This window comes from Pimephales promelas, chromosome 5 (assembly GCF_988280905.1).
Source record: "Pimephales promelas chromosome 5, fPimPro1.hap1.1, whole genome shotgun sequence".
NCBI classification, from domain to species: domain Eukaryota; kingdom Metazoa; phylum Chordata; class Actinopteri; order Cypriniformes; family Leuciscidae; genus Pimephales; species Pimephales promelas.
This window is the reverse complement of record NC_142773.1, coordinates 32,231,512-32,258,657: the sequence shown is the minus strand read 5'-3', so window position 1 is coordinate 32,258,657 and position 27,146 is coordinate 32,231,512. Positions and strand designations below refer to the sequence as shown.

The following is a 27,146-nucleotide window of genomic DNA, read 5'->3' as shown; positions in this document are numbered from 1 at the left end:
AACATATCCATTCATTAAATGTGTTGACTTTGTGCCAATTTTTGCCAAAGTGAAAAAAAAAAAAAAAGGTTAGGGAGTCACCCTATCCACCATTTTCTTTTGCAATTTGGAAGTAAGCTGTTTTCTGTGAATGTGTGAGAAATAACGGGAAGAATAACAAAGTTCAGTAAATGGTCAAATTATTTGTGCTGCAAAAACCAATGTGTTTATAATTGACAATACATTCAAATAATATGGTAAGAATTGCCAGCTGTTTTTGTACAGCTAAAAATAACCAAGTGAATGACATTGGAACTGAATGCCAGACACATTCAGTTTACAAATGGTTACACCCACTCTTAGGTCAAACATAAGGTTAGCGCGACTTAAATGGTTAGCGACTTAAATGGTTAGTTCCCTCAAAAATTATGTCATTAATGACTCACCCTCATGTCGTTCCAAGCCCGTAAGACCTTCGTTCATCTTCAGAACACAAGATATTTTAGATATAGTCCGAGAACTTTCTGTGTGATATCTTTATTTCCTTTCTGGACAAGGACAGTAAACCATATACAGTTTGCAATGAATGAAGGGACAGAAAACTCTCGGACTAAATCTAAAATATCTAAATATCCGAAGATGAACGGACATCTTATGTGCTTGGGACGAAATGACATAATTTGCATTTTTGGGTCAACTAATCTTTTAAGCCTATTTATACAGATTAATGGAAATTAAAAGTAAAGTTCAATTCAGGCAGACTGATTCCCTTAAATCACCATGAAATTCAAATTAGCAATTCTTGTTTTTTTTTATGGAATAATCCTAATCTGTGATCAAAGTAAACTTGTTGCAACCACATCTCTTCTCTCATGACATGTTTACTGGGTGAGGGCGGGACAACCTGTCACTCACATGACATCACATCAACAGCAAACTACAACCATACAATGATCCAATCAATTCCCAATAGACAAAGTCAAGATCCACCCTACGTTTTTCTTGTTCGAAAGGCCGTTTCATTTGGATATTGGCCACAGAGAAGAAAGTACAATCGTGATTTCAGTTTCATGCTGACTTTAAAGTGTAGTTCTCTCCATCATTGTTGTCCCAGAATTCCCCAAGATCAGTCTGACAATACACTGAGAAATGCACAGGTGATTTTTTGTTCAAAAAGTGCGGCGGCACGTGCAAAATAAAGTCGAACATTTCCCACGGTAGCAGTTTTTCTTCATTCAGTCTTAATACAGCTTTAATATCCGAAAATGTCAGCCAGTTGTTTACAGTGTACCTGACCCCAACTTCTCTTGCGTTGCTCTGTATCACTCTGATCACGCCCTTCACTTCAGAGGCAGTTATTGTGACACTTTCCAATGCGACTCCCAGGCGGCTTGACTTCATATCAAACTCCAGCAAACTAATAGGCATGTCAAATGCTGGCACTAAACGTGCTGGAATCAGATCACTGCCATGTTGAAGCTCTTGGTTTGGAGGATGATGCCGGAGTCCAGATGACACATTGCACGTTTCATTTGCATCATCAGAGATGTCAAAGTGTCTGATGTTTGCGAGGTTCAGCCCCATCATGTCTGCAAACTGAACTCTCTTTCCATGAACTAGATTCTTGTGTGAGAAAGATTCATCCTGATATAGATCTACAGGCAGAGATTTGGCTCTTTCCCTGTCTGTTTGAGTAGCCTTTGGTGAAAAAGATGGTAATTTGTCATATTTTGATGTGTGCTCTGGTTCAGACAGACACTCGGTCCCGGCTTTATCCTCTGACTGCTCAGTGTCCATCAGCATTCATCACATTGACCGGTGCAGTAAGGAAGCAGCAGGAGCAGAAAGTCTTTTAAATATGAAAAAGGGACCTGTAGTCTTTGCGTAAGAATGATGCTTGACAAATACAACATGCACACGAGTTGCGTCACAGCAACGTCACCCATGTTTGCAAACAAATTTATTATATAAAAAAAAATGACTTTTAGCCATTAACCAGCCAAGGGGCTTTATTTGAGGTCTTAGCAAGTGTGTTATATAAAAAACTGCATCCAAGAGCATTTTTAAATGCCCCCCCCCCCCCACACACACACACATTATTTAGTTCATGTAATAATTCATATCAATCTCAGCTATAGCCCAAAAGCTGATGGATATTTTGTTCCCTATAGTTAATGAACTATAGTTCATAATGATAACATCCAATCTTTAAAGTCTTGTTAAGTTTTCCACTGTCTGTTAGGCTATTCCAGAATAGGCTCTTTCAATCATTGTCTAGTGCAGAAACACGATGACGAACAGCAGAGGGTTTACAGAGTAAACAGATCCATGTGCTCGTTCGCTTCTGTTTACTCTATTCATGACGCAAGATACTGCAGTAGGTTTTTATATGTAAGCTAAAATGATATTCCTGGAGAAACCAGTCGAAATGCGTAGGGGAAAGTTCAAGTTTTTTTTGCATTTCATAGGCCTAGCTGTCACCAAAATGTACAGTGTACTTTACACTTTGTAAATAAAAGATGTATTTGTATAAAAAGATGTATAAAGATCTGTATATGTATTTTATTTATTTAAAGACCAATAATATATTACATTAAGTTATTATTCAGTTGGTTTTCTCCAGAATTTCAGTAAATCCAGTAGAATCTCATTTTAATTGAGACTATTATTGGTTATGTCTTATCTACTTAGAGATAAGAAAAAAGAAAAAATAGATTTTGAGTTATAAAGCAACATTAACAGATTTTTTTTTTAAACTAACCCTAACTACAGATTTCTTTGTCTAAATAAATAGCACAAGCTTGTATAGTGTATATATATCTAAATTCTTGTTCCAATTCATAGGTGCCACCTACGAATTAGAGTAGGCGAATGAATAGACCCATCTTTTCCTTTGATATAATTTCCTTTCTTTCTTTTTTCTTCTTAATTTATCTTCATGGAATGTACATTTATAATAACTCAAAATAATTGTTATAAGCGAATAAACTGTTTTATTTTTCTTATTAAGAAAACCAAAAGTAGACATCCGAGGTGGGATCCAAATCGATAGGCCTAAAATAAACAACTTTCTTAACATTGAAAAGAGGGCTTAAATAAATATCCTAATTCTAAACACAATAACAGCCATTTAAATGAGTACAAAATAACTGCAGAGTTATTAACAAAATATTTAGCTTATCAGATACATTTAGCCAATCAATTAAATGTAAATTTGTCTTAATTTTGACAAGAATTTTAGATTTTATCAGACGTATCACCACAAAAGGGGAGATCTAAAAATATTTCATAAAACTGTAAGTTATTTACCCATATTTATTATAAACAAAAGCCAAGGTCAAACTCAAAACATCACCTTTTTTTCTCAGTAAACCAACTCTGCACCCACGAACTGTTTTATAATCTAATACACACTATGCTCTGCAGCTGTGCTGTAAGCAGGAACTGACGTCAAATGTTTGCGACAAGTGAAGGTGCCACTATTTTGAAACCTTATGCGAAGTTCTTTACTTTAATCAGATCGTTTATCTTTTTTTTCCTGCTTTATCTCATAAAAAATGTAGATATTGCACGTAGTTGTTAAAATGTCGCCAGAGCTGGAAAAGTTACAGAGAAGCCTGTTGGTGTGCGAGAAATCAAACTTTCTGAATGAAAAGTCTCGGCATGACATCCACGTGTCGAAGCACAGCTTTAATTACAAGGTGAATTTAATCATTAACGTTATTCATCTGCTCAATATATTCATTTTACAGCTCATATTGTTTTTGGGTCGCGATAGTTTCAGACGGAAATGTGTCTCTTTTCAGATCTCAGTGCTGATCCCTGAATGTGGGATCCTCCCTGCAAACATTAGCAATGTGATCAACAGCTTCAGCCCTTATTATCTAGTGCGGAATCTGCCTGTTTATGAACTAGTAGAAGAAACATTCCTTGAGACACTTGTAAAGAAAGGTAGGGAGTGAAAATGTGCGAATTTCCTTTGCTATTTTTTGGTATTGAAATATATTCAAATATATATTTAATTTACAGGAAACTTCTATGCGCTCTCTTACAACACCAAAATTGATGAAGATAATTCCATTGCACTTCTTTCCAGTGGTAAGCAAGATAACTACACAGATTAACATCTCTATGAATCTTAGTGGATGTAAAGATCCCATGAAATCAGTGTTTCTCGACCTTCTTGACTTTTTGATTTCTGCTATAGTTGTGATGACAAAGCTTAATTTACATACTTATACATATTCATTTCATATTGTTTTTTTTTCCAGGTCAGTTAATTTTGTCTCTAGATAAAGACACATATGAACAGCTTGGCTTGGAGGGACAACCATCTCAGTACAATCACAAAAAGGCCATGAGATTTGGTAAATGCCTTTATTCTTTCTGAGTAGCATGAAACTAAGGTGTTTTAATCTTTGAACAACAAAAAAAAGTAGTCAATAAATATTACAATTATAAAATGTCTTTGTTTTGCAGTCGTGAAGCTGGACCTTACAGACAAAAGCTTGACTCCAGGCACCAAACGATACCAGCGGGTTCTGTCAAGTATAAAACACCGACTACCACTCAGATATGACTTTCTGTTTACTAAATACAACACAGGTTTGTAGCAAGTAATCCATCATTGCCGTCACTGACCTTTAACATATTTCTCAATTGCCTTAGCCTTTTGCATTCATGACTCTTTCAGGTGCAGATGAAGATAAGATTCTTTCCAAGCTGTTGTCCCAGTACACATACGAGGAGCACAAGCCTGCTTTTAGCCATCACACCCTGAAAAATATACCATGTCCCACTCTTAACCCATCAGATATACAGGGAAAAACACTGTCATGTGACCCACATCACTTCTTGGAGTGGCTTGGAGCTGTTAACTTGGACATCAGTTGGTGAGCAAAGTCTAGTCACTATATCATGCCGTGCTCTTGTATGTTTGTGATTTGTTAAATCTGTAAATTGACTCCATATATTGTACAATGACTACTTAAAGACTATGGACCAAATTGACAATAATGAAATTACTATGCCAATTTGCTTCACAAAATGGAAAGGAGTTCCTTGTGTTTTCAACTATATTTCTAAATGTGTGTATTTTTTTCAGTGAAAATGCTGCCGACAGTTTTCTATCAACATATGTGTGTCCAGAGCCCAAGAGTTCTGTCAATCAAGCCTTGCTGTGCACCGTTACTGGCTTTATCCCACCTGAGAATGTGTTTTTGCTGCTGCAAGAGCTAAGGTGAGACCCTACATTACCATCACGAACTATACTCCAACTTAATATGCAGACAACTACAAGCAAGCCATTAGTAAGATAATTCACAAGTAAACTCTTTCGTATGACTTGCATACCAAAGCATATGTAAAGTACTGGATAATAATTTTAACAATCGTGTTATTCGACAGTACATCTGAAGTTATACTTTAAATGTATTAAATGGCACAAAAAGTATTCTCGTCGCTTGATAAACTTAAGATTGAGCCACTGTAGTCACTCGGACTATTTTAACGATTCAACAAAATTTTGGGCCAGCCAGTTTCAATCCCTTAAGAAGCCTATGGAGGAGTGATCCAGCTCTCAGATTTAATCAAAAACATCTTAATTTGTTCCGAAGGTGAACGAAAGTCTTACGGGGTTGGAACAACATGAGGGCGAGTAAATACTATAAATACCGAATTTTCATTTTGGGGTGAATTAACCCTTTAATACATTTTACAATTAGGTGTCTGAAAACTTAACGTTCAGTTTGCACTTGAGTATAAAATTTTCACAAGTGTTTAAGGAGATACTTGCTTTATAAAAGTGAGCATATTTGTAACTTACTGCTGTTTATTTACTAAAAAGCTGTTTATTTCTCTACTTTGTATCATCCAGGCAGTATTTCAATGAACCGAAGGTTACACCATGGGTTTCCCTCACTGTGCATGGATTTATGGATAGTCCTGTGTCATGGGGAGCCACAGAACATGGGTTCCTCAAAGGTGGTGAAAACTTCTACAATTTTGTTTTCTTCAAAAATCAGGACTACTGGTTACACATGGCTGTCGGTGCTCAAGATGGCTGCCCACCATGAAGCAATGGACATTTGACATTGAGGAAATTAGACATGTGTTGAAATGTAAAATACAAACATAAATGTATGATGTTGGTTTTTATTCAAATTAAATTATAAAAGCACTATAGTGGGTAAAAAAAACCCCTTATACTATATCAATTTATTTGGACCAGGCATTTCACAGCTGTTACATGTTCTGAAAAAAAAAAAAAAAAAAAAAAAATCTTTACAGATTGTACAATTTATAGCATATCAACTATAAGAAATATGCCTTGCTATTATATATATATTATAATATCTAATTTGGACCAGCATTTGAAACTAAAGGCAGATTACATATGTACAGCTATGCTAAAATTCAGAAAATGAGGATAATATATATAATTTTGTCAGTGAAGTGACTGGAACAAAGCAATTTTTCCCCTCAGGTATAGTCCGCAATGTTTTACATCAAACTGCGACACCCTGGGTACAGAATTCAAAATGTAAATGAGTTCCTGGTGTTTGACTATTTCTAAATTTAATTGTGTATTTTTTCAGGTTATTAACAGATACTGAATTATCACAGATCAAACTAATATTTCACCAGAGTTTACATAACATCACATACAAGTTAAAATGTAGAAGACATAATTAATGTCACACTGCACTTCATAATAAAATATAACCTGCCACATTGTTTTAAAAAAGTAACTCAAATAACTGAACAAAAGCATTCAATAAGTATAAGAGTAAGAATGAAAACAATTCTATTTTCACAATCATAAATATAATTCCATAAACATGAATCAATTTTACAAAATAATTTGGAAAGGGTAAAACGTACACAACCATCTGTTATTCCAAGTTATGGAACCACTGCAGCAAAGTCTATCTATGGTCAATAAATACTGAATAGAATTAACAACATATATAATTTACACATTTTATTGCTGGGGCTGAGCTGATTAATTACTGAATTGAATTTTGCTTACCTGTAAAGTATCGAGTCAGACCAATTTAAAGCAAAAACTTTGGAGCAGAACATGAAATAGTGCATAGATAACTGTACCAGAAACATGATGTAAAACGAGTAAGATTTAAACCAGACGCTTCATTGCTAAAAATCATATTATGGGTTTTGAGAGGTAGAACTTTAGAACTGGGGAATAAAATATTTCTACAAAGTCATATTAAGCAATTTACGTGGACCTTTTCACAACCCATTTTCCTAAACCTACCCCATTCCCACCCACAAAAACAAAACAAAACTGAAAGATAGCCATTCCATTTAATAATAGTGCATACTAGCTAGTGACTACATATGTTTGTGATGGATTTCAGTAGGATCTTCCCTTAGAGACGGTTGTTTAATCTCCAGGGCTCGTCTGATGATACAGCAGTCCAGTCTGTTTGAACCAGCAGAAAAAAAGGATGCAGATTTAAATCGCCAGCACCCTTTATTGACTCATGAGGAACATCCCCCATTCATTTTCATAATGTCATAAGTTATTAAATTAGAAATATTGTCAACATTTACATCAAAATTATTTGGTGGTATAATGTTACTCCAAAGCAAACAGTTTGTATGCCCGAGAACATACAAACAAAACTATAGTTAAGCTGAATACTTTTAAAATGAAGCCAGCAAAACATACAACTGTTAACTTTGATACAAATAAATGTTAATTCCTACTAAGCCAGCGCCTTAAGTATTCATTTTGTTCACTTTAATGCATTAGTAGCTTTCAAGTCAAGAAAAGAACTGATGCTAAATCCCTAAGCACTGGTGTCATTTTCATTGCCGTCAATGTCTGATCTCATCAAAATGACTACAAAGGGCTGACCGATGTAAATGCCTGAATATTCAGGGTGAACAAGGCTTGAGATGTCTTCGAATTGATGTAATAAAAGTACCAACTAAAAAAAAAAAAAAGCCTGCTACTGACTATAAAGTCTTGATTAAAATGGCAATCTGTTTGTTTAGGGGTAACCAAACTGAGACGAGTGCAAAATTCAACTCATTCAAGTCTCATAAATCTTAAATTACACCGACATTACTCATCTTTTCTCAATCAGTCTGCATAGGAGGCCTGTCGAAAAATATCCCAAACCATATTACCTCTATGACGAAGCAATGCAGGACTTTAGTCCAGATAAAACAGAGATTGAGCTGAAGGATGAAAGGAATTTGCATGCATCGAGGCATTTTGTCCTTCGCCACAGTGCCTAGAGAAAGATGTGCAAGATTCATCACAAACTTTGCAGTAAAGTCATTATCAAGTGTAGCAGAATGAGATGCTGCTTTCTGCAGTCAGATGAAAAGGAAATACGTCCTGGACGAAGATGAAGTTGCGGGTTAGACCACGCCAGTCCTCCACTGATGGGGAGTTCCATCAAAACCCTAATAAAAATGACAAACCTCGTCTACATAACATCAGGCACTTGAGGATGGAGGTTTTTTGATACCCGTAGGACATTTAATCGATTTAGAATTCATCTATTTTCTTCTGGAGATATTTGAGTATGGAGTCCATGCCCTGAGGAGAGCCCCAGACCCTCTTAAGTGCCTCACATTCCCTCTCGTTGGCCTGCTCCAGGGCGGCCCGGTTAATGTTCCTCACCAGTGCTTTGGACTCGCGCAGAACCTTCAGTGTTTCCGGCAGCATCACCATGACAAATTAACATGAGGGGAACAAAATAAGGAAGAAAAGGAAAAGAAGGCACATGACTTATGGATGTGGATGCATTGTGAATTTGTAAAGTAGTCCACTGTTATCGCAACTGCATTTCAACACAAAATACATAAATGTTCCTCAGGACGTACTATTGACTGAAAATCCTCGTGTCTCAGAAAGGTTTAAAAGACTGTATAAACAGCAGAGGATCTAACTTAATTCCAATTTATTCTAGAAAGACTATCAAGGTCAAATGTACATGATCTAAAATGAGACACCATAAAAGCAAAAAATAAAAAAAAATGAACGGTTGAAGGGAATGTGTGAATGTATGCTTTGAGAAAATGTGACAGGAAAAAACAAAACAAATGAAAAGATGACTTACAACTGAATTACAAGATACTAGCTCCTTAATGCGAACCATGACTTCCTGTGGGAAGGTCCCTGGCCACAGAACCTGGGACACGAGTCCTTTGGCACAAGCTTCCTGAGCAGTCAACTTCCTTCCGCTCAGGAGCATTTCATTGGCCTATAGTGACAGGAGAGAGAAAACCAATCAGAATGAAGAGACGATGAGAAAATGCACCCATGTCACCTTACTATTTTATTTCAAACTTAATTCTTATGTTTAAAATTGTGATATTCCTTAATATAATGTCTTAATAAATTGAATATTCATCGTTATTACTTTAAGAAGTAGTAATATGTTGAGTTTCTGTGTATCTGAGGATTTTAATAGGGAATAGCTGTGGAGTGGAGTGACGGCAGACGCTGAAAACACACGGTGCTTGAGTATGTGTAGTGGATGAATTGCGGAAATTAAAAGTAAATTGCCAATATAATTATTTGTCATCCCAATAAAGCACATTAAAAATAAAGCAAAGCAGAACGTAAATTCACAGAGCCAAAGAGAATGATGGGCCAGCAGAAACCTTCAGAAATTTGATTTAATGTTAAAACACCAACTATTCTCCTCACACAGTATAAATGTGTTTTTAATATAAAAGGGGAAATTTACATCTTCACCCTCTATTCAAATATTTAACAATTGTGTAGTTGTGCCTGAAGTCAATTGTTATAATTGTGATGAACCCAATGAATTTATTTATTACTTCAATGAGCTCATTGTTTCGGCCTTGAATTAATACATTGTTAGAGTTTGAGTAATATATGTTTGAGTAATATATGTGTAGATTATATATATATATGTAGATTTCTGAAATACAAAACTTGAACAATATCACCTCTGATAACAGATCACTCTAAATTGCATTTTCTGTAAAGCTGCTTTAAAATGATATGTTTTGTGGAAAGCGAAAGAAAGAAAAATGTATTAACCGATTATATAGTAGTCAATGTACACTTTTTCCTTTGAGCTTTTTGTTTTTCTATGCATTTTTGTTTTGCGTGGTAAAATAAAATCTTTAGCTGTAGTTTGTCTTATTTTGGCGAATCATTTTCCGATAAATACCTTAACTAAACTTAGTGTTTTGTTCTTCCCTCATATATTTGAGATATTTAAAAATATATCAAATATTTTCCATTAAACACACCATTGTGTGTGTGTGTGTTTAATGACAAAATGAAATAAAGCCAAGTGATACGTCCTGGGGAGGTATTATGTAAAAAGTGTTTTTGATGTGTATTTTACTGGAAACCGGAAGTGTCGCTTTAAATCCTAGGAGAGTCGCGAATGTGATGGCTTATTGTTGTGTTTGACGTAGAAATTTATTAGTCTAAAAATGTACATACATTTCTTTCATAGTTTAGACTATATACAGTGAAATTTATAAATATATTTTTTAAATATATATTCAGAACATGAAAAAAGAGGCAGGAACGAACTATATACATATCCTATATTGGATATTAACATCTAATAGTGTAAATCGCGGCAGCAGCTTCAGGTTGGTAGTCCAAGACATTGTTGTCTATCTGTACTTCCGGGATTCTTCCCACTGGAGCCTCGCTTTTGATTTCAAAATGGCAGCTGCGTGAAATCGGCGTATAAGAGAGCAGAGTGAACACAGTTCACTTCTCCCCTGCACCATGACTAAGTGTGAAACTGGTGTGTTGTCCCTGTGTGGTACAATTGAGGTTGTTTTTGGTGTGCTTTGTGTGATAAAGCAATCTCTCTCTCTTTTTCTTCTTTATAACTTTGTTTGGTAACTAAAAGGTATTGTACATCAACTTTTTGTTTGTTCGTTTTGGAAAGCAGTAGGGAGATTGAGTCACCTTTTTCTTGTTTTTGGTTAGTCAGGGAGTGGAGGGAAGCATATGTTGTTTATTTATTTTCTTTTACCTGTGTAGGTAAATGAGTTTTCCTTCCAATAGTAAGCTTCCTCTTTTGTTTGTTGTTTTGGTCTGACCTTCTCCTGAAGATTGAAAAGTTCCATTTTCTTTGTTTAAATACAATAAATCATTTTACTTGTATAAAGTGTTGGCTCACATTTCTGGGGCAGAGGACTGAAGGGACGTTTATGTTATTTTTTTTTTTATTTAAGTTTGTTACCCTCTCCCAACCCTAGACTGGGAGTAGATCGTAACACAAGTGATTTCAAAATATTAGGGGGTCATTGGATAGTTCACAATGTACTTATCTTATTAAAGGAGAACTCCGGCGAACAATGAACCTTTGGTCTAATAAAACATCGGTACCTAGTCAACCGTTCTCTGAGATTTGTTTTCATGATAATCGAATTTAAAAAGTTTTATCTCTAAAAACTGTTTAGTGTATAATGCTAGTAATGGGGGCATTGACTAAGTAAAAAGAAATCGCTACTTTATACCACTAACAAGGCTCAAAATAGCCCCACACTAACACAGAAACATAATGAGGCTCCACACATGCAAAACGAAGCATTGAGAACTTTGTAAGTGTACAGACCGTTTAATAAGAAGAAACTTTATGAAGACAGTTCACTTCGCGTATACAGACAGGAGCCATCTTAAAAAATAGTCTCGATAAGTCAAACCACGAAAGTCGTGCTGAGTGATCTGAACTGTATGAAGTTCAGCGAACTTCTGACGGCGTTCGGGGATCGACTTATCGAGACTATTTTTTAAGATGGCTCCTGTCTGTATACGCGAAGTGAACTGTCTTCATAAAGTATCTTTTTATTAAACGGTCTGTACACTTACAAAGTTCTCAATGCTTCGGTTTGCATGTATGGAGCCTCATTATGTTACTGCGTTAGTGTGGGGCTATTTTGAGCCTTGTTAGTGGTATAAACTAGCGATTTCTTTTTACTTAGTCAATGCCCCCATTACTAGCATTATACGCTAAACAGTTTTTAGAGATAAAACTCTCTACATTCGATTATCATGAAAACAAAACTCAGAGAACGATTGACTAGGTACCGATGTTTTATTAGACCAAAGGTTCATTGTTCGCCGGAGTTCTCCTTTAATGACAGGTCCTAGAAATGAATATTGATAAATGGACATTAAAGCGTAAAAGCCTTAATGAGTCTTTCATCTAGACCCGCACTAACGATGTACTGACCGAAGCTACTCCCATGATGAGAGGGAATGTTACAGAGGAGCAGGCATCTGGAGTTTGGCCAAAGATTGTGTAAGGAGTCTGGAACCAAGCTTTCTCATTGGCCCAGATTACATCACACAGGGGCAAGATAGACGCTCCAAGCCCAATAGCAGGCCCATTTACGGCGGCAATGATGGGCTTCTTGAACTGGATGAATGTGTTGACGAAAGTCCTGAAGACAACAGAAAACACATTGCCTTATCTATAGCTACTATTATAAAACTAATCACCAAAATATGATCAAATATCTGTTCAAGTATTTATATTCTCATAATTTTTACCTGATTGTCTCTGCCATTTTGATACTTTCTTTTTTCCTATCATCTGTGAGCCGCCTAATAAAGTAGATGAAGTCGAGGCCAAAGCAGAAGACGTTTCCCACGGCGCTCAGTAGAACAAGTTTACTGTCATCAGCTGCAGCTGTGGCCATGGCACTCTGAACCTCCTTCATTACCTGAAAACCATTCGAGTAAAGCTTTATTTATATATATATATATTACTTCCATTATATTCACCCTTTTGCTAGACAATCTGAAAAGTTCTCTATACGTTTTCTGTGGTGTTAGATACTTTATTATTTCTACTGTTATAGGATGAGGATGAGGTATCAGATGATAAAAAGCAATGAGTTAAATGTTAGAATCCTTAGGAAGAGTCAAATTAGCATGGGTTATTTCTTACATGCAACTTTAATATACAATGCAATATATTTGGACTCACATCAGGATTCAGTGAGTTGTTCTCTGAGGTCTTTGTAGAAAATAGAATATGTGTAAAGCCATCTTGTTTCTTAACTACAATGTCCCTGTAGCGGTAAGCACTCTCAGTTTGACGAACACTGTAGCGCAGGCGTTTATCGAAAGTCGCACTGTCCCCAAAGCGCCTTTTGGCTGTCAACCCTGAACTGCCCATCCCTCCTGCCGCACCACTCTGTGTAATGGCCGTTCCGTTTGCCGAAGAGGCTTCCATTAAGGTTGTCACTCCTATGAAACGACAACAAAAGCAAAAATGTATAAATAAAAATTATATAAATAAATCATATAAATAACATTTTTTTTAAAATACAACTGTATATTATCAATTTAATATTTCTGAATCTACACTACATTCTAAAGTTTGAGATCAGTAAGAGAGATATATGTATAAAATAGGGCTGTGCAAAAGTTAATTGCGATTAATCGCATCCAAAATAAAAGTCTGTTTTACATAATATATTTGAGTGTGCTGTATATAATTATTTTGTATATATAAATACCTATGCATGCATGTATATATTTAAGAATTATTTGCGCTTAAATTCTGCATATATATATAAATACATAATCTATATTATATAAATATAAATATTTTATATAGGAATAACACATTTTCTTAAACATAGACATGCATGTGTGTGTATTTATATATACAAAATAATTATATACAGCACACACAAATATACTATGTAAACACAGACTTTTATTTTGGATGCGATTAATCGCAATTAACTTTTGCACAGCCCTAGTATAAAATATATATAATAATATATAATAATATATTTTTTTTATTGTTACATCTATTCAGCAAGTAAAGGAATTTTCTATTCAACGGTAAAAACATTTGTAATGTTTCAAAAGATTTCTATTTAATATCAAACCTATTCTTTTGAACTTTGAACATAAAAGAATCCTGGAAAAAAATGATCACAATTTCCACAAAAAAATATTAAGCAGCACAACTGTCTTCAATGTTTCTTGGGCACCAAATCAACATATCAGAATGGTTTCTGAAGGATCACTTGACACCGAAGACTGGAGTATTGATGCTGAAAATTCAGATTTGTCATCACAGTAATAAAATACACTTTAAAATATATTCAAATACATTTATTTGGCACATTTTTAATAATATTTAACAACATTTTTACTCTATGCTGATTTGATCAAATAAATTAATTTGAGCTTTTAAGACTGTTATACAAAGATCCCAAAATGCGAGTAAAATCAATACCATCCAAACAATATTATATCTCGTCATAATATTCGTCACAAGATCAGCATCAGATCAGAAATAAATGAGTATATGATTTCACTCTAGGAGGTACCCTCAAAAATCAATTGAATTTGTTTTCATTTATCAAGTGCTTGATTTTTACCATTTCTATTGTTGCTCCATGACTGGAAACACATAATACAAATCAAATTATACGAACACGATTTAAACACACTAAAACTCAACTAAAGCCACCTCTCTTAAACGTCATATAATGTAATGTTCTCAATGTAAGTTAAGTCGACTGTACCTTTCCCGTTTAATGTGCGGACAGCAGCTGGGGTAATGGGAATCTGTGGTGGCGGAAGGGCCGTTTGTGTCCTGGGCCTCGTGCCCATACGAGCTCGCTCCTCTCCTGGTACACGCACAGCTCCGGTGGGTTTCTCCAGCAAGGCCACTTCAGGGGGCACAGCATCAGGCTCTTGGCCTTCCTGCTCCAGACTGTGTGCTGCCTCGCTGGGAGACTCCTCGGTATCAGTGCGGCTGTTCATCGGGCTCTTTGGCACTAGGATTTTGATGCCAGATTTTGTTAGGTCCATACTACGGCGCAGTGCGCTCATAGTGGGTGCAGCTGTTGGCGCTGCCGTAGGGACCGTGTCAGCGACTGTACCCGTGACGGAAGTGCCGCTGCCCGCGCTACTCACGCCAGCCGAACGCTTGTTCTTCTGCTGCTGTGCGTCGCTGTCGTTTGGCGAGTGTTGTGCTGGCTGAAGCCGTTTTGTAGAGGGTGTGCTTGAGGTCTGTGGAGAAGTCTTCGCTGTGGTAGGATTCGCTGACGGCTGCTGAGGCCTGTTGATCTGTTTGCGGGCATTGATGTTAGTGTTAGTGCTGGGAGAGCTCCGCGTGGAACGGAGTAAAGTTCCGTCTTTCTGCTTCTCGCTGTGTTGCCGATTAAACTCATGGATGAACTCGACGCAGCTGGACAGGTGACTCTCCGGCTCCCAGGTGTCTCCCTCAAAGCCATAGCCTCTCCAACGGACCAGGTACTCAGTCTTGCCCTTTTTGTTCTTACGCTTGCCAACTACTCTCTCCACCTACAGAGGGACACGCAGATATACATTTATGTTAAATAATAAAGTACTGGCAAGATTAAAAGACAAACGAGTTCTCATGGAAAACTGTTAGCTTGTTATGAAAGAAATTAGAGCCCGACCGATAAAGGATTTTGAAGGCCGATACGATACAAATATTTGTCCGATATTCCGATTAGGGATGGCTCGATACCACAATTTTGGCTTCGGTACGATACCAGAACCTAATACCTCGGTATCGATACTAAATCGATACCACAGTCGGAAAAAAAGAGTCTAAATTTAAGTGAATTGAAACAATTTTATTAAACACTGCTTGAAACTCTCAACTACCATATGTGCAAAGAAAAGTATCCCAAAAAAAAAAAACTTTTAAAAAATTTTAAAAATAAAATTATGTGTAGGTAAAATTTTGATTTGGGAAAACCACTGATATTACACAATTAAAATAGGTTAATATAATAGATTAACATAATAGAATAATGAAATGACGTAAACCATTAGCTGTCATGCATCAACAGAGAATTATCAACATTTATTGCATTTATTCATCTTGGTTTGGTTACTGTTTGTGTTTGGGCTCATATTATGCATATAATGCATTGCAAAAAGTAATGTTATGATGCTAAACATATATTAGGATATTACATTTTTAGGTCATTTTATTACTGATTGATTCAGATTAATCAATGCTATATTGTTAGGCCAGGTTCCTTAATGAATGTTGACAAATGTAGCTTAATTGTAGGCTAATATTATTAATATTTATATTACTACCCTCTCTCTCTCTCTCTCTCTCTCTCTCTCTCTCTTCGCCACAGCCTCAGTAATGCCATTCATTTATCACTTTTATGCTTTATTAATTTAAATTAAATGAATATATTTGTTTGAAATAAATTGCAAAAATGAGATCATGAGACGTAAACTGAATTGGTATAGCGTGTCATGCAAGAAGATTTGAGCTTTCGTGTTTACCATATCATATTTAATTGATAAGCTCTTAAGTATGTGCGCTGTTCAGTGTTCAATAAAAGTCTAAATTAAATCAGTTGAATGATGAACTCACCAGTCGATCTCTTGAACAAGTCAGGATGAGCAATTGACGAGCGCTTCGGCAGATTTGATGTGTTGCCTTCCATGGCAACACATTATTGAAAGCAAAGTTTGCAGAGTGGTTCATTGAGGTCTGTGTCTACACTATTCTCATTACTTTAGTAGGCAAAGTAATGCCTTATTTCACTAATACTGCTCTCTCTATTTAATAATTTCGGGGCGTGTAAAAACCCGAATGAGCTTTATTTCCACCGTGTTCCTTCGTTTGCCAGTTTCGCGTGACTTGCGTCAGTTTCGGTAGCGCACTGCCGCCTAGTGGAGAACTTCGGAAAAGCAGCTCATCAAATACCGAATTTAACAAAATGATGATATTGTACCGTTTTAAATTTATTATATACCGGTATTTTTGCAATACCGGTATACCGCGCATCCCTAATTCCGATATATCGGCCGATATATATATATATTTTTTAGAAACGGGCAACAAAACATTAACAGATTTCCCTAACATTAGTTATTTATGAGTTAACTAAAATAATATGATTGTGCATTTTAAAAGAAACTTGTTTCTTTTATTGTCACAACAGAACAGACTGATGATGGTGGCATTAGCTAGCTTTGTGGTTAGCTAGTCTATGATGAGCTATAATTTAGCAATGGAAAACGTCATACTGCAAATTGTTAAAACATACATTTTCAATATAACAGGCCAAGGAGAGATGATAAAGTTAAAAGTTTAAAGGACAGTCAGTCAACTACACTAACAATGTAACGTTACTATTACTAGCCAATCCTGCTTCACTTTCGCCTTATTTAACAGCAGCAAAACTGGACATGATAGTCACAATTTTTGTCATGCTTATTTGTGTTAAAATATTTGGTCAATATTTGGTATTTTGGTCAATAATTGGTAAATATTTGGTCTTTGAGAATTTGTTACACAGCGTCTCTGACAAACTCATCGTGAAGATGAAAGGAGTAACCTAGGAGTACGTTAAATAGGCTTTACGTTGAATTTCACATGAACATACAGGAAAAAATGTCTCTTTGCATCCACTCCTTAGAGAAGGTGTAACCGGCAGTATGAACTGACAGCGATATCTATGGACTTTCAAGCAAACCCCACTATTTCTTTTTACTGCTGCCATTTTTTAAATATCTAAAAATATCTAATGAAACCCATACAAAATACTTGTATCGGATGTAATCCAACCAGTTTAACAAAATACGGAAGTAAGTTGTGCATAACGCCCATTGGTATGTACTAGTCATTAAAATATGTATACACCTAATGTTTTTTTTTTTTTTCAAATGTTTTTTGCAAGGTATTTTTGATTTTAAAAGCTGTGCTAAACCTATAATTTTTCTCACCCAGCAGCAATGGCAGGCAGAGAGATGTATGATGAAGAAAGCCCATAGGAGTGTGTTAAATTGGCAGGCAGATGCTAAAATGTGCATACGCTATATCTTAACCACTTATACATTTGGTACTTATGTTTTTTGCAAGGTGTAAATAGGTTTGAGTTAATGTTTTTCTTTAAGAAAATTGGAGTGAGCACTCAATTTCCCAGTCAAGCTTTAAGTAGGCTAGTGTTTTCCTCTTACAGTGGCTTTGGCAGACAGGTGGGGAGAAGCATGTTAAAATGGTAGGTAGCGTGGTGTAATGGTTAAAATTACTCACAGTTTGGTTTGTTTCACGGTTTTAGGGTCACGGTTTCGGTACGTATGTGCTATGTTTAGGGAAAAAAGGACTACTTTCAAATAAAAACTGTCCAACCAAGCTACTGTGAAGATCTCTGCTCTGCTGTCATGCACGCACCGCTCCTGGAGCACATTGCTGGACCGCATCCGTGTGCGGTGTGAGCGCTCTAACCACCATAGGCTCTAACCTATTAACATGGGTGCGGGAAAAATACGCACCACAAACAAACACAAATGTGTGAAACAGGCGTTAGCACAACAAACAAAGTTAAGTCTGACATAGAGGAAAGGATTCTTCTTTGGGAGAAAAAGAAGAAATGACATTTGGAAAAACTTTCATTTCATCATGCATGTAGGCTACTTAAAAGATATTTTGTTTGGTTGGTAAAGTAAATATGTTGTAAATTCAAATCAAAGCGTCTTCCGTGTCTGGAATGGATGTATTCTTGAATCTGTAAGGTAACAATGATATAATAAGATAACTATAAGAAGATAAGATTGTTTGAAATGGGTTTGGCTAAAAGAAAATGTTGGTTTTGTCTAGTATACTACTAGGTACATATACTATATTGACTGGGTAAATAGAATTGCATTACTGAAAAGAGACTAAAATACAATTTTCGTCGACTAAAACTAGACTAAAATGTCATCAGTTTTCGTCGACTAAAACTAGACTAGACTAAAACGAGAACGTGACTAAAACTAATAAAAACTAAAATGACAGCTTGATACAAAGACTAGACTAAAACTAAAATTAAAACAGGCCACCAAAACAACACTACTTGACTGTTTACATTCATTTAAGACATATCTGAGTGTGCTTACTATTCTAACCAAGACGTAAACAGTTTTTCCAAGACAACTTGAAAGCGAACTCAATTTGTAAGATATATAGGCTATGTTAGAATTTGCGCTGTCAGAAAAAGTGAAACTAAAATCACTTGAGTGTGTGAAAATGCAAATATAATAGGCCTAACTAAAATCGAACCAAAGGAAGAAACGTTTAGAATACTCAACAAAATGGGTGAGAAGTGAGTGAAGATTTGGAAAAAAAATAAAATAAATAACAGATCCCATGTCCAGAGGAATAACTAATGGAATATTGTTAAATTTGCTGATAATCGGGTGACCAGATCGCAAAACAGAATACAAAGCTGAAAAACCTTAAATTTATGGGCTCACATACCTCTCTTTTTCGGCATGAATCCTTCCTGAGAAGGTCCTGAGCATGTATGTGGCAGCCATCGCAGCTTATCATGCTCCGGTGGCTGGCCGGTCACTGGGAAAAAATTACTTGGTGGTACGGTTTCTGAAAGGAGACAGGAGGCTTATCCCCTCCAGACCTCCATCTGTTCCATCTTGGGACCTCTACACGGTCCTTGGGGCCCTGAAGGGCCCACCGTTTGAACCACTTCAGTTGGTTGATCTCAAAATACTCTCGCTAAAGACTGCTCTGCTGCTGGCATTGGCATCTGTCAAGCGAGTTGGAGATTTGGAGGCGCTCTCGGTGAGCCCCTCTTGTTTGGAGTTTGGTTTTGGCGACCCGAAGGTCGTTCTCAGAACCCAGACATGGTTATGTGCCTAAAGTGCTTTCTACTCTGTTAGAGCACAGGTTATCACTTTATTGGACTTTCCCCCTTCCTCAGAGGATGGGGAGGCTAATCTTCTCTGTCCTGTCAGAGCACTAAGAATTTACCTGGAGCGCTCTGCATCTTTTAGAAAATCAGAACAGCTCTTCATCTGCTTTGGTGGCCGGTCTGAGGGGGCACCCGTCACAAAGCAGAAGATATCCAAATGGATAGTTGATGCCATTTCTCTGGCATACACCTCAGTGCGTCAGGATCGACCTCTAGTCCCATTCGACTAGAGGCATTTTGAGTTGACAAAACCAAACCAATCTAACCAGGCTTTGTTGGTACCATGATGCTGACCATCAACTTTCGTTTAGGTGTAACATCAATAGCAAACAGCCAATCACATGCTTAGAAAGAGTGAAACTGCGATTCATTTCTCGAGAGAAGCAGATCGATTCAAGACCGAAAAATATTAAGAATTTAAACAAATTTACATAGCAAGAAGAAAATAGCAGTCTATGAAAGGACAGAAAAAGTATTGCAGTGCAATTTAAAATTGAGAAGTTAGTTTATACAGTTGATAAAGGTATAGAGATAATTGAACATTTAAGTTCACATGTAGGCATTTTATAGCTTTATCTATTGATTCTAAAGCGTGTTTATATTACATTTATATATTTATTAATTTAAACTCCGTAATAATAATTGTAAAAACTTTTTTACATCTGTGTTCAATTGTAATAACATAAATAATATCTATATCATACAAAAATATTATTATAATTAAGCATTACCAAAAGCCAGATGATTTTGGATTAAAAATCATTTGCTATAGTGACCTTCAATTTGGAGTAGAAACGGGTTGTTGAAATCACACACATATGCAAATTTTACTCCTTCCAAAAATGCTAAAAAACAAATGCGTAAATGTCATGTTACAGTCAGATATGACGACACTACTGCAACACGCATCACCGAGGATGACGTGTACTAAACAACTATACATTATTTAAGCATATTCTCTTCGTTAGGATGTTGATAGAAATTTTTCATGTGACTGTTCAACTTTCCTTCTTAATGTCTCTTTTTTATGATTGGATTTTCCCTCATAACTGGTAGTATAACAAACCTATAAGCAAGCTAAATTGTTGCTAGTTTTGACATGACAATGATTTGTGTTGGCTTGGCTATAAAACACTCTCTCGCTCATCTTCCGAGTGGACATTTCTCTGAACCCGCCGCGAGTGACATGCCAAATCTTAGCTAAATGAAATGATTTTGTGATTTCGACCTTTTAAAAATATATTCATTTTAAAATGTAACATTAACATGACGGTAATTTAAACACAGCCTTTGTAAAAAGGGGTGGTGATGGCGCAGTAGATAAGACACATGCCTTTGGTGTGAGAGACCCGAGTTTGAATCCACGGTGAGACACCAATTTGCGGCTGGACTGCCATAAAAGACAGTGCGCCTTGGTCCCTCAACAGAGGCAGCAGGAGAAGTGTATTTTACAGTCAAAAAGCTTGTCACCCGACCCGCTAGCCTGTACACAGAGCATTATGTCTGTTTGTCCGGCTCACGCCGAAGGTGCTTTAAATGTAGGAATTGTGCACACTTCCCAGTGCCCACCCCTACACATAAGCACGGCCCGTTCAGTGATACACTCACTTATGGCCCACATCAATAAAACCGGCTCACGCGGTGTGTGTTTTAAATGTAGGAAATTGTGCCCACTGTATACAGTGCTCACCCCTACTCATAAACACTGTTAAGGCCAATTTATACTTCTGCGTAGGGTGCGCGCAGTAGGTACGGCGTACCATACGCACAGACGCGTCCCATACCGCGTACCCTTCCGCGTTGCCTGACGCGCACCTCTTCAAAAATGTAACTACACGTCGCGACGACGCGGACCGCAAGATCGGTGATTGGTCGTCTTGGTAGCATCGTATTTCCTCATACGCATTTCCGCACGTACCTTCTCACGCATTTACACACGTACCATCTTCTCCGACGTCTTCTCTCATTTCTGCCTTTCAGTTTTAGTAATTTCACTAAAATGAACTGTTTTTCCACCCCAATAAGCTCCAACTCCAACATGATCCACTCTCTTTCAGTCGCTATTGCTTGTAGTAACCTAGCCGCGAGGAATCTAAACACAGTGGAACATTAAAACCCTCCGCCGCCTCCTAGCGTTTCGGAGCAGTACTGCAGAGCAACCAAGACCTGAACGCAGAAGTATAAATGCTCACAACGGCGTCGCCTACGTGCGAAGCCAACGCCGTATACTACGGCGTACCCTCGACGCAGAAGTATAAATTGGCCTTTAGCCCTCTGACACGCGCTCAGTACACACGAAATGTGTTTTGTGTGTAAAGAGCATGCGCTTTGCATACTGTGTCACAAACATATGCTGCGTTCAAGTCATCTCGTATAGATCGTAATTACGAGTTGAACGCACTTGAACGCCACCACAATGTCGTAAATACGAGGGGGAGCTCGGGATTTTCTTTAAGCCCCGATCTGTATGAGTTGGGGGCGTGTCAGTGAGAAACGTTCATTCAACGTCTGTTGACGGTAAATTTTAATTGAATTTCAATGTTTACTCATTGACATTGTAAGGCTTTTTCATTTATAAAGCAAGCTCTCTGCACAAAATATTATATCATTGTAATATAAAAATTATACATATTGATAGAGTTTACATTAGCTTCATTAGCTAATAAAAAACATAAAAAGAAAAACGCATCTAATGCACATTCTTTGTTCTTCATTTTTTTTATTAGCAGAGTTAACAAACCTTGCTGTATTTTCGTGTAATTTATTAAAAGAAGGTAGCAAGGTACACCGCCATTTTGCTCCGACGAAACTGACTTGAACGCACCTCACGTCGTAAACACGACTTCCCACCTCATATGTACAAACTTCCCAGGAGGACTTGAACGGAGCAATACAGCGGCCAGAGCCCAGGTTCAAAACCGGCTCACGCCGCGTGTGTTTTAAATGTAGGAATTGTGCCCACGGTACAGCGCTCACCCCTACTCATAAACACTACCCTGTGATACACACTCACTTAGTGTTTTTTCCAATAAACACTAAATGTGTCTCTGCCGCGACCCACATCAATAAAGCCGGCTCATGACGCCTGTGTTTGAAATGTAGTAAATGTGCCCACTATTCAGTGCTCACCCCTACACAAACACTGTTTCCACCACCACACACACTCACTCACTCAGAGTGTGCTCTGTGTGCAGAGAGCACATGCTTAGTGTAACACACACACAGCAACCGAAGCCTGGGTATAATTTTCCCTCTAGCTTTGCATTTAAAAGCTTGAGAAATGTTACCGGGCATGTCAGAGTGGGTGATAAACACTATAAGGCGAGGTTATTCACTGCAGTTCGCTCGCAGACCCCCGCATTTCTAAACCAGGGTCAAAACAACGGTAAAGAACGATGTAGCACGTCGCTACAAAATTGCAACAAAAAGGGGCTGTAGAAACTGACTTATCAGTACACCAACCTATAGGGCGATTTTTTTTTTAACCAATATTGCGATTTAATACTGGTATGCGAGTTCTCTACCTTTTGTATTAGTCGACAAAGACAAGCAATAAATTATTGTACAGTATGGGAATCTTTTGGCAGCTCATGATCCGATCTACTTTTTTTCTTATTAATTAATCTTAATAACACTTAAAATGTATTTAATTACATGTGTAAAATACATACTTTAAAGGATGAGTTCACTTTTGAAAAAACTTTTGCTGATAATTTACTCACCCCCATGTCATTCAAGATGTCCATGTCTTTCTTTCCTCAGTCGAAAAGAAATTTAGGTTTTTTATGAAAACATTCCAGGATTTTTCTCCATATAATGGACTTCAATGGAAACCGGATGGTTCAGGTCCAAAATATAGTGTTAATAACAGTTTCAGATGCAGCTTCAAATGTCTTTAAACGACACCAGACGATGAATAAGGGTCTTATCATGCGAAACGATCGGTTATTTCAATGCTAATTCCAAAAATGTAACTTTTCTAAGGACAAATGCTAGCCAGGTTTCTCCATTCTGTGAGGCGCGTTTGCAACGTCACGTAGTACGTAATTACGTTCAAAAGGTCACGGGCGACGTAGCCAGAAGTACAGAGTCAGAGTGTTTACAAGTTGAACGCATAGGTTGAACGTGAAAACTAACTCAAACGCCGTTTACAAAAAAGGAATTAAAAGGTAAAACAACGATGTCGGACGATTTTGATTCTGTACTTCCGGCTACGTCGCCCGTGACCTTTTGAACGTAATTACGTATTACGTGACGTTACAAAAGCGCCTCACAGAATAGAGCTAGGCTAGCATTTGTCCTTAGAAAAGTTACATTTTTGGAATAAGCTTTGAAATAACCGATCGTTTCGCATGATAAGACCCTTATTCATCATCTGATATCGTTTAAAGACATTTGAAGCTGCATCTGAAACAGTTATTAACTGTCTTTAGTACCTTGAACCATCCGGTTCCCATTGAAATCCATTATATGGAGAAAAATCCTGGAATGTTTTCATCAAAAACCTAAATTTCTTTTCGACTGAGGAAAGAAAGACATGGACATCTTGGATGAGATGGGGGTGAGTAAATTATCAGCAAAAGTTTTTTCAAAAGTGAACTAATCCTTTAAATATATAAAAAATGTAATTAAACCAATTACATGCTTAGAATATTAAATGGGCTATATAAACTATATAAACTGAAGAGTAGACTGAACAGATTTTGAATAAATAAAGTCCAGCACCATCTCTTTAGTTTTATGATACAGTGGACCTGGAGTCAACATTTTGGGTGCAACAAATAAGTAAAAAAATAAACTAGCCTTTGAAATTTTACAGGTATGCTACTGACCCAACACAACAAAAAGCACCTAAAGTTCAAAAAGACTTATATCATGATCATGACTAACAGTTCTGGTATTGTCATCATCTGAATGGAGAGTATTATCTAGGTGTTTGAAAATGGGGGCATTATTCATACTTGTCTTTATAAACTGGTCAAACATGTTTGAATGAATCTGTTCTCTCCATCACTTCTTTGTATCTTCTTCAAACATTCGCAAAGTTTTTGATCATATTATTAATGAATTTATCTCAAAAAGTACATCAATTCTAAACATATAATGTGAGTCATTATATTCATTGGGCCAATTCTCAAAAGATGGGGTTAACACAGTGCAACTGTATGCAATTCAAGCATTGATGTAAATTCATGCAGCATAAACATGCAATATGTATTGATAATTTAAAAACAATCACCAGTTTAAACCCTGATAACAGATCTAACGTTATAGTTGATAATACAGTCAGAATGTCAGTCCATCAAACAAGTGACACAAGACTTTCTAAATGCGAAATGATACGCCATATTCTATTTACAATAATAATATCGCCAAAAATTGGAATGATCTAAGTGTAAAATGAAACCAAGCAAAGGCGATCATAAAACACAACCCTGTTGGATAGCTAAGAGACAGGCAGGTTGAAAACTCTACAAGCGAATTTAAATTCACAGGTCCTGCCGGACAGAAGTCGAAACTAAGTTCCCGCAGAGCTGAACACACCATAAATGACCGAGTTCACTTTCAGCTGTCCCTGTTGTGTCCATCAAACCACACAGACCTCATGGTTAGCAGCTAGCTTGATGAAGTATCACTCTCCAAAGTGCCCTTCCTTCCCTCCCCGCCGCCTCATCCACTGCCTCCACCAGCATCTCTCCACACTAAACTCCACAAACTAACAACAAAGACGACACTGGCTCCACACTAGTAGTTTAGTTTGCTAGCATGCAACATTACCGGTGTAGCTTTAACTAGTATTGAAGTGGGTAAGTCAATTGTTAAGACTGTTTGCTAGTGCAGTCCACACGAGCCTTGGGACGCGTCGTCTATGTGCAACTACACACAAACACACACACACACACAAATGTAATCGATTAACTGCGTCTAAACGGACACGAACGGTAAAAATCGCCGACATTCACCTCGTAGAGTTCCTCCGTGGCCATCATGTCACGATAATCTTCGACGTTGTGGCAATCCGTGAGGATTGTAGACACTTTTCCTCCTCCAGTTGCAGTTGTCTTTTTTGGCCTCTCCTCCTTTTTCAGTTGGTCGGGTGAGATGTGCTTGACCCGCACCGAGGATCTCTTTGCGGTTTAGTTCTCGCACTCAACGTCTATCCAACAACATTATAGTTAGAATAAAGCGTTTCATTCCCGATTAAGTCCAAACGAGCACTTTTGTCGGTACAGGCGGCGATTTTCGAGAGTGTTACCGTAAACTAGTCTGTAGGCAGTGCTGATTGCGCGCTCGCCTGCTCTCAGTTCTGCCACACAGGAAGTCTCAATCGAACGCAGATTAGAGTCGAGATGAGTTTGCACTGCCTGCAACACTTGATAGAGCTGTTTGTCGACGGTCATCTGTGTTTTGCAAATCTTTATCGTTGTTGATTTTTTAATGAAGAACATAACCGACGTGGAACATAACCGACGTAAGTTCGAAATAGTTTAAACAATAATCCATAGCTTTACGTGCCAGGTGAGTTTAGCCCATGACTCAGTCTAAAACATTTCCATGAATGCCATGTTCCCCATGTCATGTCGTTAGCCTACATTAATGTTTTTTTTTTTTTAACTTGACAGAATCAGAGTATCTAGGATATTTTTTTCCTCATTATTCTGTTTATCTATTTAATAAAAGAGATAATGAAAATATAAATGTAGTTAATTTGCAAAATGGACTGCCCAAATGAAGATAGTCTAGTTATTTAGCAATTTAGATGAAAATAGCCAAAAAAAAAAACAAAACAAAAAAAAAACTGATCTGAACATTAAGTGTGGGATAGATCTCAGTCATTGATTTATTTTGAAATAAACAGGAGACTTGGCCTCGCTCACTGTACATTATTATACACCTGTTCACAAATAAATAAATTAACTTAAATAATGGCTTTTAGCTGAAAATATAATTGTTTATAATATGAAGTTATAGAGGTTTCCTGGAGCTTTCAAAAGCATTGTGAGCTAAGTTGATAATTGCTGCCATAACGTTTTGAGAAATGCAGTCCTGGACAGTCACAGTGGCCACTAAGAAGAAATATTTGACCGCTAAACATCTCCTCTGACCATGAGAAAAAAAAAAGTATTATAGAGAGCCATGCAATGTAAATGGCAATGTTTCATTTGCACTTACATGTGTAAATGCAAGCTCCAAGAACTTTGAAAAGTACTGCCTAATCAGGATGAATATTATTTTCCAAGGTTTTTCTAAAGATCTCATAAAAGGCAGCAGATTTAAAACAAATGATATATGATGAACATCAGAATGCTAATTACCGTAAAAGGGATCCCATGAAGTAAAGTTATGATGCAGTATTTAGCAGATTAAACTCCTCTGGCAAACTGTAAAAAACAAAAAAACAAACAAACACAAAAAAACCACGCAAAATAACAGTAAACGTCTGGCAGCAAAGTTGT

The 27,146-nt window shown here is 37.0% G+C and overlaps 3 protein-coding genes across 4 annotated transcripts; 1 reads left to right on the top strand and 2 right to left on the bottom strand.

The window, feature by feature from the left end:
* Positions 1-944: 944 nt before the first annotated feature.
* Positions 945-1,822, bottom strand: LOC120483096 (protein phosphatase 1 regulatory subunit 3G). Its single transcript, XM_039677981.2, has one exon. The coding sequence runs from the start codon at positions 1,780-1,782 to the stop codon at positions 1,048-1,050; it is 735 nt and encodes a 244-aa protein (XP_039533915.2). The 5' UTR covers positions 1,783-1,822; the 3' UTR covers positions 945-1,047.
* A 1,599-nt stretch (positions 1,823-3,421) lies between these two features.
* On the top strand, positions 3,422-6,160 carry rpp40 (ribonuclease P/MRP 40 subunit). The gene is made up of 8 exons (XM_039676862.2): positions 3,422-3,680; positions 3,786-3,930; positions 4,009-4,077; positions 4,251-4,346; positions 4,459-4,584; positions 4,673-4,871; positions 5,084-5,218; positions 5,855-6,160. The coding sequence occupies exons 1-8, from the start codon at positions 3,564-3,566 to the stop codon at positions 6,051-6,053; spliced, it is 1,086 nt and encodes a 361-aa protein (XP_039532796.1). The 5' UTR covers positions 3,422-3,563; the 3' UTR covers positions 6,054-6,160.
* A 2,308-nt stretch (positions 6,161-8,468) lies between these two features.
* Positions 8,469-26,212, bottom strand: cdyl (chromodomain Y like). 2 transcript variants are annotated; one of them, XM_039676861.2, is made up of 7 exons: positions 25,653-26,212; positions 14,518-15,301; positions 12,957-13,219; positions 12,518-12,690; positions 12,198-12,408; positions 9,078-9,221; positions 8,469-8,662 (listed from the first exon to the last, which is right to left on the bottom strand). In XM_039676861.2, the coding sequence occupies exons 1-7, from the start codon at positions 25,677-25,679 to the stop codon at positions 8,504-8,506; spliced, it is 1,761 nt and encodes a 586-aa protein (XP_039532795.1). In that variant the 5' UTR covers positions 25,680-26,212; the 3' UTR covers positions 8,469-8,503. The 2 variants fall into 2 exon arrangements, with proteins under 2 accessions (XP_039532795.1, XP_088987444.1); XM_089131318.1 differs by lacking the exon at positions 25,653-26,212 and adding an exon at positions 19,239-19,350.
* Positions 26,213-27,146: the final 934 nt, after the last annotated feature.